We start from the raw sequence: 14444 nt of genomic DNA, 5'->3' as shown, positions 1-14444 counted from the left end.
GTACATGTGCTTTTAAGGGGCAATCTGGTATCCTCAAGACAGAGCAAGATAAGGAATACAGAGATTTTAGGAGGAATCCTCATCTCCTCACCAACATTCCTATTTGGATCTCGGTCTTTGCTGCGCCCTCTACTTCGGCTTCGACTTCGACTCAGGCCCCGGCTCTTACTCCGACTCTTACTCCTGGCCCTTCTCCAGTCGTATTTCTCACGGTACAGTTCATTCCGCTCATAGTACCGGTCATAGTCTCTCCACTTGCCATCTTCTCTTTTTTTCTCACGTGTCCTGTAATACACAGATATAAACGCCATATGTATACTATAGAAACCAAGTACGCCAACAAATCAGGAGTACGAAATACCCTCGATTCATCAAAAGTCATAGTGTCTGAGCTTTTTCAGAAAGCTGTAAAACCACAACATAATTCCTCTGATGCATTATATAAAAAGAAAAAAACATTCCCTCAATTACACTGGGTGGGGAGAAATGACAAAAAGAGGTGAAACCAAAGTATGGAGAGGGGTAGGGGAAAAGCAGAAATTTAAAACTAGAAAAGAAGAAAGGCAGAACCGAAGTTTTCCTAAACAAAAGACTAATTTTTTAATCATAGGCTGATAATCAACATATAAACTGAACTATTTGTAGTATAAAATACTATGGATGATTTTAATAGTGAGCACCCCTAACCAAATGGAACATTTCATTAATATCCTCTAAGGAGACTACTCCCACCCCTGTGCTCTTGGGGAAAGCACATAATGATGACTGTTTATAAAAGGAAGAGAAAGTATGACAAAGACAAAAAACACGGAATGGAGGGAAGATAACCACCTCTTTCTTTAATCAGTTTAGAGAGAGGCATCAGTACATATGTTAAAAATCCCATTAATGCCCTTGCAGTAACTAAAAAGCAAGTTATCAGTGTCTCCCTAATTAAATATAAACACACACCTTCGCTCACTAGATTCTGAACGAGTCTTCTGGGGACTAGGATACTTCTTTTTTCTACCATCTCGTTCTTCCTCTGCTGGCTCCTGAAATACCTATATGAAAGCATTCAATAGGAAAAAGATTAGTCCTTCTATTATTTATGAAACACATCTATCTGATAATTTTTCTAGTACAAGAGAGGGCACAAATACAATAAAATACTGCAGTCAAATTATATACAAAAAAGTTGGGCAACAGAGAGGAGTAAAAAAGATGCTGAAATTACTTTAAAAGTAATACACTTATTTTTAAATGTTAATTTCTCTTTTTTTAAGATTTATTTATTTGAGAGAGAGAGAACACACAAGCAGGAGGTGCAGAAGGAGAGAAATCTCAAGCAGACTCCAGAGCTCAGCATGGAGCCTAAAACAGGGCTCGATCTCACGACCCTGAGGTAACAAGTGAGCCAAAACCAAGAGTTGGACCCTCAACCGACTGTGCCACCCACACACCCTACATATTAATATAAGGTAAGAATAGCAGTGGAGAAGGAAAACAGCAATTCATCCCTTATAATGAAACCACAGAAAGAGGAAGTCTCTAAGTATCATACAGTAAAATGATTTGTTTCCCTAATTGTAAAATATATTCATAATTTCAGAACTGTAGATTTCACAGAAAAGGTTTCAAGAATTAATGGTAAAGTTAATAAGTGCCATAAAATTACACATTTCACAAGATTTACAGAAAAATGGTATTGGGATTCACGAAATACTGTCTTCTCTTAAAGCTTAATAGTTAAGACTGACCAGAAATCATCTGTGATTTTATTATTTGTTTTAAAAAAGTTAATCTTGGGGCGCCTGGGTGGCTCAGTGGGTTAAGCCTCCGCCTTCGGCTCAGGTCATGATCCCGGGGTCCTGGGATCGAGCCCCGCATCAGGCTCTCTGCTCAGTGGGGAGCCTGCTTCCCCTCTCTCTCTGCCTGCCTCTCTGCCTACTTATGATCTCTCTCTCTGCAAATAAATAAATAAATATTCTTTAAAAAAAAAAAGTTGATCTCAAAACAAATAAATAGCCTCTACTAGAGAAAGGTGAAATAAAGTCATTTGCAAGAGCTAAACAAATGTCCATCTAATGGAGAAGCTCACTTAACAAATAGGAGTCAGTGAATGGAACAGATGATAACAATTTAGTAAATCTCAGGCAACCTAAAATGATAGCCACAATATGGCAAACATATGGCACTGGCTAAAACACGAATCATTTGCTTAGATTATATTTAAAAATCATTCTTTCTACCTATTTACAGGAAATAAAGAGTATATATTACTCCCCTGGGATACAATCTGCAAATATAGACAGTAAAAACTCTACAGCACAAAAGACTAAGTTCCTTCAACAAAATAAAATTTAAGGGAAAAAAGGGGGTGAGGAAAAGAAGACCGAGAGAAAGATATAGGTAGGTTTAAAGGGGGATTTAAAGATTAAGAGAAACTTAAAAGACATCAACTTGGAAATCTTTTTCCTTTTCTGTATTTTGCAAGGATTTTTTTGATGGATGTGTATTAACTTCTAGTGGAGAAAAAATATTCTTAAAAAGTTAAAGGATCAGGAAGCTGGGGTGACTCTGTCAGTTGAGTGTCCAACTCTTGACTTCAGTTCAGGTCATGATCTCAGGGTCATGGGATCAAGTCCTGCATTGGGCTCTGTACTCAGTACGAACTCTGCTTGTCCCTTTCCCTCTGCTCCTCCTCCTACTCATGCTCTCTTTCTCTCTCTGAAATAAATAAATAAAATCTTCAAAAAAAAAAAAAAGTTAAAGGATTAAAGAGAAATAAAAACATAACATCATCTAAAAACTTGGGCATAAATGTTCACACCAGCATTATTCCTAAAAGCAAAATGTATTAACCGCTTGTCTATCAGCCCAAATATGCATCAACTGATGACCTAACAAAGAATATGTGAGGTAATGGGTATTAAGGAGTGCACATATTGCATGGAGCACTGCGTGTTATACACAAACAATGAATCATGGAACACTACATCAAAAACTAATGATGTACTATATGGTGACTAAAATAATGAAAAAAAATTAGAAGGAAAAAGAAAAGAAAATGTGATATATCCATAAAATGGAATATTATTCAGCCATTAAAAAAAGGAATACATGATACAACCAAATGAACTCTAAAAGCATTATGCTAAGTGAAAGAAAGAAGCCAGTCACAAGGCTACAAATGGTATCACTCTATTTACATGAAATATCCAGATCAGCAAATCCATAAAGAAATAAAGATTAGTGGTTGCCTGAGAGAGGGGGAGGGGCCTGGAGGAGAAGGGTTGGAGGGTGAGAGATTAATGGGTACACTATTTCTTTTTTGGATGATGAAAATGATTATAATGGATCATATCAATGGCTGTACAACTCTGAATACAATAAAAACCATCACATTTGTACACTGTAAATAGGAGAATGGTATAGTAGGGGAGTTGTATTTCAATAATGCTATTAAGAAGTCAAAGGCCCTGCAAAATATGGATGAACCTCACATAATAATAAGCTAATGGGGGGTATGTGACCAGCTCAGTTGGTGAAACATGCTACTCCTGATCTCAAGGTTTTTTTTTTTTTTTTTTTTAAAGATTTTATTTATTTATTTGACAGAGAGATCACAAGCAGGCAGAGAGGCAGGCAGAGAGAGAGGAGGAAGCAGGCTCCCCACAGAGCAGAGAGCCCGATGCGGGGCTCGATCCCAGGACTCTGAGATCATGACCTGAGCCGAAGGCAGCGGCTTAACCCACTGAGCCACCCAGGCGCCCCTGATCTCAAGGTTTTAAGTTCAAGCCCCACGATGGGTGTAGAGATTTTAAAATAAAATCTTTTTTTTTTTTAAATATTTTATTTCTTTATTTGACAGAGAGCACAAGCAGGCAGTGGCAGGCAGAGGAACAGGGAGAAGCAGACTCCCCACTGGGCAAGGAGCCTGATACGGGGCTCGATCCCAGGACCCCAGGATCATGACCTGAGCCAAAGGCAGCCACTTAACCAACTGACCCAGCCAGGCGCCCCAAAAACAAAAACTTTAAAAAAACTAAAGAAAGGCAAAAACTGTGATTCCTTTTACATAAAATGGAAAAAACAGGAGAAACTAGTACATGGTACTAGAAGAAGGAATAGTGGTTACCCTAGAGAGAGGGAAGTGAGAGGGAATAAGGAAAAGGACATTTAAAAAAAAAAAAGAAGAAATTTCAGGGGCTCCTCAGTAGCTCAGTCAATTAAGCAGTGAAGCATCTAACTCTTGGTTTTGGCTCAGGACATGATCCCAGGTCCTGGTATAGAGCCTGACGCAAGCTCTGCACTCCCCACACAGTCTGCTTTGTCCCTCTTCTTCCCTTTCTGTTCTTCCTCACTCTTGTATACATGTGTGTGTGCACACGCACATGCACACCTTCTCTCTCAAATAAATAAAATCTTTTAAAAAAAAATAAATATCAACCAACCTGGTTATTTAGATCTTGATTAAAACAAATGGGGAAAAATGGACATTTATGAACAATCAGAAATTTAAACACTAACTAGGTAACTGTTAATATTTTAAGGAATTACTTTTATATAAAATTTTTAAAAATATCACTTTTTAAATATTATCTTTTAGAAATATGCATATTAAGTATTTATAGATAAAATGATATCTTTGGGATTTATTTCAAAGTAATTTAAGAGGATAAAAACTGGCTGAACTATAGTAAAAGATCACTGCTCGTAGATCTGTAATTATTGAAGGTGAATGATGGGTACATGGAGACTTCTTTCATTATTCTGGCTTCTTACAAATACATTTTAAAAGTTAAAAAATAGGGCGCCTGGGTGGCTCAGTGGGTTGGGCCGCTGCCTTCGGCTCGGGTCATGATCTCGGGGTCCTGGGATCGAGTCCCACATCGGGCTCTCTGCTCAGCAGGGAGCCTGCTTCCCTTCCTCTCTCTCTGCCTGCCTCTCTGCCTACTTGTGATCTCTATCTGTCAAATAAATAAATAAAGTCTTAAAAAAAAAAAGTTAAAAAATAATAATCTGCATTCTTCTCCATTTTATAAATTTTCTAGAACTTCCTGGTGGCTAAGGATATGTTTTTCCACAATTATTTCTAACTTAATCTAAAATAAGTTATTTGGGGGGTGCCTGGGTGGCTCAGTTAAGTATCTGCCTTCAGCCCAGGTCATGATCCCCGGGTCCTGGAATCAAGTCCCGCATCAGGCTGCTTGCTCAGTGAGGAGGGCTGCTTCTCCCTCTCCCTCTGCCTGCTGCTCATCCTACTTGTGATCTCTCTCACTATATCCCTCTGTTAAATAAATAAATAAAATCTTTAAAAAATACAAATAAATAAAAAAGAGTGTGTGTGTGTGTGTATACATATATGTGTGTGTGTGTATATATATACATACTATATCTGGCATTATAATGCCTATATATTCTTGAATTTAAACTCTATATGAAGATTTCAGGGCACCCAGCTGGCTCCATGAGAAAGAATACGCAACTCTTGATCTCAGAGTCATTTAGTTCAAGCCCCATGATGGGTATAGAGATTATTAAAAAATAAATAAACTTAACACTTCATAAACCAAAACCTCTCATCTACTTCAATCTTACTATTCTAAGAATATGAAAAGTAGATTTCTTTACAGAATCATGGTATTACCAGGCACAGTAATTTTTAAAGTTTTTCTCCTATGTTGTCCACCTGACTTAAATCTTTCTACTTCACATTCTCTATTAGAAGTCTAATCATTGCACATTTAGGTTTTAATTATTCATTATCTTGATCTATCACAGCTACACAAGTCTAAGAGCCTCCATTCTATTAAACAATTTTTGATATATAAGTATACTAAATAAGGGATCCGTGGATGGTTCAGTCAGTTGAGCATCTGACTCTTGATCTCAGCTCAGGTCTTAACCTCCATGCTGGGTGTAGAGCCCACTTAAAAAAAAAAAAAATGTATACCAAACAGGTATGGTATTTGGTTGGGCAGGACTGGCCATGGACTGATGGGTTGTTGGAGTTGAATGATGAAAGGGTAAGAATTCATTATACAATTGTCCCTTATGACGTATGCTGAAAATTCTCTACAATATAATAATATTTTTAAAAAATTAAAATATATTTTCAAACAAAGGAAGGAAAAACTGTGCTACAGGTTCGCATATTTCCAGTCAAAAATCCAAATCTAAGAAAAACTGCCTTCTAACATTTCAGATGATCAGGCATAGTGCAAATCAGGAATTATAATACTTAAGATCTTTTAGCATAACGGATGATTCTTTTGCTTGTTCATGAACTCAGGGTAAGGGTTTAATAACAGCCAATTGTAAGAATAGAAAATTCACAAGTCATCTTCCAACTACAGGTAAAATACACTGTGCTTCATAAATATGGCACATATATACCAAAGGTTTTTCCAGCACCGGAGTTGTGGCAATGATCCAAATTCTTACATGGTTCCCCATGTGACAAGTAATCTGTTAAACTACTGATGGTACAATGTTAACTGGGGAACCAGGAATAAAGTTAAAATGGCTAGGTCTTAGGTGGATCTGAACCTCTGTACGCTGTTCTGAGCATCAACAGCACAGACCAGAAATACAGCCCATTAGCCAAAGGTGTGTGGTACTTCAAACCCCTTTCATTCCACACTAACAGAATTACTATAAACTACTTTATATACTATCATATGAGCTATTATTTATGTCAATGATGACAATTAAGTTGTGTATAAAAATCTTAGAAAACAAGAGAAATGCCAGACACTATCATTTGGGATATTTACACACAGAAGCTGATAGCCACTTCAAACTTCTCAAAATTAGGATTTACTATAAAGATACAAAATGAAATGGCATAACAATGTGGTGTTTTTTCAAACTGTCCTTCCAAACTCAAAATAATGCAATTTTTCTCTTATTTTCAAACCAGCTATCTTTCAAACAGATACTTCTGGTCCGCTGAATTTCAACAACTATAGAAAAGGACAGATAGCACAAAGATTTTAACTATTTCTTAAAGATTTAACATATACACATAGACCGAAAATTATACATTATCAAGTATGGTAGATAAGTTTCCTCTTATTTCCATTACTTGAAATAACATACCAGGAGCCTTTCCTATTTTAATAAGATTTTATGAAACAATTACAAGGCATGAGGCAAAACCAAAACTGTGACAGTGGTTTCCACTGATCTTAAATATAGTCATTTAATGACTTCTTTTGTTTTCTTTTAATGATGGATCCATTCAATCAACCTAGCATTTTAAGACAGAGCAGAAATGACAACTAAATGCAATACATGATCCTTAGATTGAATCCTGTATTGAAGGAGAAAAAAAAGCTATAAAAAAGGGGAAACTTTTTTGGGGACAGAAAAAAAAAGGCAAGGGGGACACTAATGTGTCAATTGATAAAACTGAAATACAGATATTTTATTAAATTTAATGAAACTAGTAATGATATTATAGCTATCTAAAGGAACATCCTCAGAATGAGCAGATGGCTCCGTCGGTTTAGCATCTGACTCTTGATTTCAGCTCAGATCTTGATCTCTACACTAGTGAGTTCAGCCCCACGCTGGGCTCCATACTGGGTGTGGAACCAACTTAAAAAAAAAGTAATAGGGGCACCTGGGTGGCTCAGTGGGTTAAAGCCTCTGCCTTCGGCTCAGGTCATGCTCCCAGGGTCCTGGGATCGAGCCCCGCATCGGGCTCTCTGCTCTGCGGGGAGCCTGCTTCCTCCTCTCTCTCTCTGCCTGCCTCTCTGCCTACTTGTAATCTCTGTGTGTCAAATAAATAAATAAAATCTTAAATAAATAAATAAATAAATAAAAAGTAATAGAACATCCTTGTTCTTATGAAATGCAGAATATTAGGAGATCATGCTGTATCTAACTTACTCCTAGATTCAGAACATGATGGTCTTGGGTGTTAACATATAAAGAGAACAAATGGGGCTAATTTTCAATAGGTGAATAGAGAGAGACAGTGCATTGAACTTTTAGGTAGAATTCCTGTCATTTTTATGTAAGCTTAAAATCATTCCTAAATAAAAAGCGTATTAGATACTCATAATAAAAATGAAAGTTAATAAATATTTCTGTATAATAACCAACTTTTATGTACCAGGGAGTTGATTAGGATGTGTAAGTATACAAAATCTCATTTAAACCTCAATGAAGTATTACTTAGTAGTACTACTTAGTAGTACTTCACCACTACTTAGTAGATCATAGTAATGATCATTTTCCTAATTTGAAAAGGAAGCAAATAAGTAACTTATTTTGGAACAACAATTTTAACTCATGCAACCTGATTTTAGAGCCCATATTCTTATACAACACTGTTTTGTCTATATATAAAAAGAATTACAAATGAACTCTGTAAACTTTTCCCCTTGGTTCAAACAAATAGATTACCATAAATAATCATGTTTTTGTACTTCAACATTATAAAAACATTTTTTTTTCTTTTTCTTTCACGCATTAACAATATTTATAACTACATTAAATATAAAAAAATACTCTGGTTAAAAAAGACAAAATGCTTTGTCTAGTATATGGAAATGTGTTACTTAATAATTTCTCTTAAGGTTTTATCAATACTTTACTTTAATCAAACCTCTACATTTAACCAAGTTTTCTGTTTCTAAAGTCTCTGAATAAGATTTCTCTAAATTCCTCAATATTACTAAACTTTTTCTTGGAACACTAAATACGCTATCTGAAACTCTTCCAACATTTCAAGTCCAAAGAACTTAGAAGCCCTGATAAAGAATCTGTATCATGTGCCAAACACAGAAATTTCAATCAACAGATGATTACTTTTAAGAGGTCAACTTCCAACTAAGAACGATACTAGTAATAGGATCTTAAAAGCCCCCAAAGACAAAGAAAATTTTGTATTACCTCTTCTTTAATTTCTTCTTTTTCTTGAACTGGTGGTTTTGGCTCAGGCTTAACTGGTTCCAGAGGTGGAAGGTAGTTCTTAGTATAGAGACTTTCAAACAGTTTATCCACAAAACCTGAAGTTTCTAAGGAGAAGAAACACTATTTAAGTGTTGCACAAACAAAGCCAGATGTTCGAAAACACTCTACGGCAAAGGTGAGGAAAACAGAACATCTCAAATACTGGTGGTAGAACTAAAAATGAGTCTAACCCTTATGATGAAGAATACCATTTCTGGATTTTGAAACTACTATAAAGCAAATAATACAAATTAATAATTTCAAAAGAAAATATTCATATATGTGAATAAATATTCTTATATTTATAATATATATTCATACAATATATTCATATATTCATATAAGATAATATTGATATATATGTGTGTGTGTGTATATATATATATATATATATATATATATATGAGAAATTACTGGATTTTTTATGTGTAAAAAAAGCCCTAAAATTCACCCAAAACTATGTAATTCTAACTTTTCAAGTGAGAAGCCATACTTACTATCTTTCCCTTCTAAGGAGATATTTGAATTAAAGGATATCTTCTCATACCGACTGTTAGATCAACCAGTAAGTATGCATTAACTACATTCCTTTCATATATTCAACAATATTTATTGAATACATTCTATGTACCAAGCTCCGTGGGATCCAAGTAGCCATTCTCAACAAAGGAAAGACAAACGATGGGGCGGGGGAGGCGGGGAGACACAGATAAAAACACAAACAAACATATAACATGGCAGGAAGTGACAAGTGCCATGACAAACAAAATGAAGCCAGTCTGGGAAGAGGAGAGGATGAATAGGGGCATGAGGTATAATACACTGTATATAGGGCACTCAAAGGAAACTACTCTAAGAAGGCACCTTTGAGAAGACACCAGAAACCATTAAAGAAACCATTTCAAGCAAGAGTAAAATGAGTTCAAAAGCCCTGTGGTGGGAACATGTTTGCCACTCTAAAAAAAAAAAGGCAAGGAAAACAAGGTGGCTAGAATGGAACAAGTGAAGAGGAGTGGGAGGAGATGAGGTCAGAGCATTAGCACGGGAGGACTCCAGGAAGTTCTGCACATATGGAAAGGACTTTGGTAAGAAGATCGGAAGTTAAAAGCACAAAGAGAAGATCATGCCCATCTCTTCCTGGACAGGAAGGGTCAGGAAGGCTCCAGCCAAGAGGGGGAAAAAGAAGTAGCTCAGTGTCCTAATAAGCAGTAAGTATTAGAAGCTACATTATCGACAAGTTGTCACACCGCCAACCATCAACCAGACTCTGCTACAAGCTACAGAGGACCCATTCCCCTAAAAAGCAGTGGAGTTACAACTGCTTCAACACAGGAAAGAAGCAGAGAAGCAAAGGAAAGGGGGAAAAAAAGTCTTCCAAAATACATGATAAATAATTAACAGGAATGTATATATTCAAATGTTAAAGGATGATGACTGATTTCTTTCCTTCCAAACTTTAATTTCCAATATTTTATACAAAGTTTTAAATTTAAAACGTAAATATGTGGCTGGGGGCACATAATAATTACCTTTTTGTAAAAAGACGTCAAGTTGATCAGCACAAAAGGCTTTCAATTCTTTCTCAGGTTTGTCCTTCTTGACCAGCGCTACAACATAGTTGGCTAAGGCTGAAGGGTCAGCATCACATCTAGTTAGACAAAGAGAAAACAAAAATTTTCAAACTTTTTTTTTTCAAATAGCGATGTCATTAATAAAGTCACCCCTATTTTGGAAAAATAAAGGTTTTTAAAATAAAGTGATTGCAAACAAAGGTGATTTGTGTAACAAAGAGCATATACATAATGCAAGCAACACTGTCCCTTTCTGCTTATTTTTATAAAACTGTGTCTCCTATGTTCAATTTTCTAATTATACCCAGAATTTTGAACCAAATCTGCATTTGTTTGCTCTCTCAATGGTAACAGGGAAAGGGTGGCAATCAACCCCTGAGTTACACTGCTCTAGAAGCACTGTTGATATCCTCATGAACTATCTGTTGTTCCATGTAACCAAGGATGAAGAACCAGGGCAAGTGGGACACCTTTCCCTCATTCCCTATAACCCAGGCACCAGCATCTAAAAATAGTGATCAAGTCCACTTCTCAATATCTTAAGGCTCTCTTTAAAAAATAAGAACACAAGAAGGTTAACACCTTAAATATTACTGACAAATACTCTAGCAGCTACAAGCAAGAAAGAAAAAAATCTGGGACATAGAAGAGAAAGAAAAGAAGTGGTAGAAGGGCAGCAAAGACAACCTCTATCTACTTGTCTCTCTTTTTCTTTTTTCCTAGGCAGTAGTAACTTGTCTTTTGGGTTTTGTTTTGTTTTGTTTTTAAGATTTTATTTATTTGAGAGCGAATGAGAATGAGGGAGCACAAGCAGGGGTAGAAGCAGAGGGAGAAGGAGAAGCAGGATCCTCGCTGAGCAAGGTGCCTGACGTGGGGATCAATCCCAGGACTCTGGGATCAAGGCCTGAGCTGAAGGCAGACCACCCAGATGCCCCAGTCACCTGTCTTTCAACATTCAAAACCATCTATGCCAGGGCAGCCCACATTCCCTGAGTTGTCAATTCCTAACATGTAGCAATCTTCAGACCTAATATTTTATCTACCCTACAAGAAAGAGAAAATTTTTGTGCTCTATATATAAATTATATAAATATAAATATATATTAATATATATTAATATATAAAAATATAAATATATTTAAATATATTTAGATATTACACATATATCATATATATACATATGTATGTGTGCATATATATATATGAAAAATATATTTTTAAGTACATAAAGCAAATTTTATAAAAAGAAAACCAAGCATCAGCACCTTTACTTCCTTCTTGTGTATATTTTTAAAGTTCATATTTCAATAAAATAGAATTTTTTTATTGCCAAAACGTAAATATGTGGCTGGGGGCACATAATAATTACCTTTTTGTAAAAAGACATCAAGTTGATCAGTGGGAAAGGCTAATTCTTTGAACATCAATGCACATTTATGCACCAAATCCAAGGGAGCAACTTTCAGTGACTGTCAATCTTACAAAACTCAGAGCTAATGTTATGGGTAAGGATCAAAGTGCACTAGGAGAGAGCATAAGTGTGCAAGATGAGGAATTACACATTAATAAAAAAATGCAATTTAGGGGCGCCTGGGTGGTTCAGTGGGTAAAGCCTCTGCCTGTGGCTCAGGTCACGATCTCAGGGTCCTGGGATCAAGCCCCGCATCGGGCTCTCTGCTCAGCGGGGAGCCTGCTTCCCCCTCTCCTTCTGCCTGCCTCTCTGCCTGCTCGTGATCTCTCTCTGCCAAATAAATAAATAAAATCTTTTTAAAAAAAAATGCAGTTTAGCCAGGATTTTTCTTAAGTAAAAAATGTAAATTCCATTTTCAAACATTACCTTGGTAGACCCAACTGCTAAATTCTCAAATGGATAGACAGATCAATATCAGAAAAACAAACAATCTGATCAAAAAATGAGTAGAAAGCCTAAAACAAACAAACAAACAAAAAACCTGTCAACTATGCTTTAATTAAATCAAAGAAAAAAATCTTCAAAGAAGAAAAAAAAGAGAAAACTGGCAGAGGACCTGAACACATATTTTTCCAAAAAAGACATGCAAATGGCCAACAGGCATTTAAAAAAATGCTCAACATCACTAGCCACCAGAAAATGCAAATCAAAACCACAATGAGATATCACCTCACACTTGTCAGAAAGGCTATGATCAAAATGACAAGAGGGGCACCTAGTGGGCTCAGTTGGGTACATCTGACTCTTAATAGAGTGATTTTGAGTTCAAGCTCCATGTTGGGTATAGAGATTATTGAAAAATAAAATCTCAAACAAACAAACAAACAAACAAGACAAGCAATAACAACTTGGTGAGAATGTAAGGAAAAAGGAACCCTCATGCATTGCTTGATAGGAATGTAAACTGGTGCAGCCACTACGGAGAACAGTATGGAGGTTCCTTAAAAAATGAAAAATAGAACTATGTATGACATGATACAGTAATTCCACTTCTATTTACCTGAAGAAAATGAAAACACTAATTCAGAAAGACATATGCACCCTTATGTTCATCAAAGCATAATTTACAAGAGTCAAGATAAGGAAGCAACCAAAAAAATCCACTGATAGGTAAATGAATAAAGAAGATAAGAATGACATGGTATGGGCGCCTGGGTGGCTCAGTTGGTTAAGCGACTGCCTTCGGCTCAGGTCATGATCCTGGAGTCCCGGGATCGAGTCCCCCATCAGGCTCCCAGCTACACGGGGAGTCTGCTTCTCCCTATGACCTTCTCCTCGCTCATGCTCTCTCTGTCTCTCTCTCTCTCTCTCAAATAAAAAAAAAAAAAAAAAAAAAAAAAAAAGAATGACATGGTATATATAGACATAATGTATTATTACTCAGCCATAAAAAAGAATGAAATCTTGCTATTTGCAAAAACGTGGATGGACCTATAAGGTATATGCTAAGTGTGCTAAGTCAGAGAAAGACAAATACCGTATGACTTCACTTACATGTGGAATCTAAAAAACAAAAAGAAACAGAAATGCTCACAGATACAGAAAACAAACTGATGGCTGCAAGAGGAAGGGGAGTTGGTGCAGGGGGGTGGGGAGAGAAAATGGATGAAATAGGTGAAGGGGATTAAGAGACACAATCTTCCAATTACAAAATAAGTCAGACGTGGGGATGTAATGTATAGCCTGAGGAATACAGTCAATAATATTCTAATAACTCTGTATGGTGACAGATTGTAATTTGACTTATTGTGATGACCACTACACAATGTATAAATCAAATCACTATGTTGTATATGTGAAACTAATATAACATTGTATGTCAATTACTCAATCTAAAAAGAATAATAAATAATAAAACAAATAATAGTATGTTCAAAAATGTTACAGAGGCCATTCCCACCTTGGCTAATCCATAAACCCCTTAAAACAGAAATGTGTAGAGAGATTTAATCTCACTCCTGAAAACAGCAAGGTATTTGATCAGTATAGTTCTAATCAACATTCGAATGGGAGAAGATTAAAAAAAAAAAAAAATCTATCAGATTTCTACCTTTACTTAGAAAGTTCAGATCCTGGAAAAGGAAGATATTTTAAACAGAGAAAGAAAAGGATTTTTAAAAATAAGAATGACAGGGGCACCTGGTTGGCTCAGTCGGTTAAGCAGCTGCCTTTGGCTCAGGTCTTGATCCCTGGGTCCCGGGACTAAGCACCTCATTGGGCTCCCTCATCAGCGGGGAACCTGCTTCTTCCTCTCTCTCTGCCCTTCCCCCAACTTGTGCTCACAGGCATGCGAGCTCTCTCTCTCTCTCTAATAAATGAATAACATTTTTAAAAGTAAAAATAAGTGAGAATGGTAGAAAGAGACAATCTCATTTTTTTCTGCTGTTAGGAATTTGAGGAGTCTCATGACCCAAAAAATAGAAAGCTGGGTAATACGAGGTTTCTAGCAAGAA

At 36.3% G+C, this 14444-nt stretch overlaps 1 protein-coding gene across 5 annotated transcripts in view; it reads right to left on the bottom strand.

Moving 5' to 3' along the window:
• The window catches only part of RBM27 (RNA binding motif protein 27), a 78009-nt gene that overhangs the window by 54084 nt on the left and 9481 nt on the right, over positions 1-14444 (bottom strand). For all 5 annotated transcript variants that reach the window (XM_047730046.1, XM_047730041.1, XM_047730044.1 and 2 more), the window contains exons 2-5: positions 10479-10597; positions 8890-9014; positions 952-1043; positions 92-285 (exon numbers count right to left, since the gene is read on the bottom strand). In XM_047730046.1, the coding sequence (XP_047586002.1) occupies positions 92-285; positions 952-1043; positions 8890-9014; positions 10479-10597 (530 nt within the window). The remainder of the gene's footprint in view (positions 1-91; positions 286-951; positions 1044-8889; positions 9015-10478; positions 10598-14444) is intronic.

The sequence above is a fragment of the Lutra lutra genome, chromosome 5, assembly GCF_902655055.1.
Source record: "Lutra lutra chromosome 5, mLutLut1.2, whole genome shotgun sequence".
Lineage (NCBI taxonomy): Eukaryota > Metazoa > Chordata > Mammalia > Carnivora > Mustelidae > Lutra > Lutra lutra.
The sequence above is the reverse complement of the archived record's forward strand: the minus strand, read 5'-3'. Positions and strand labels throughout refer to the sequence as shown.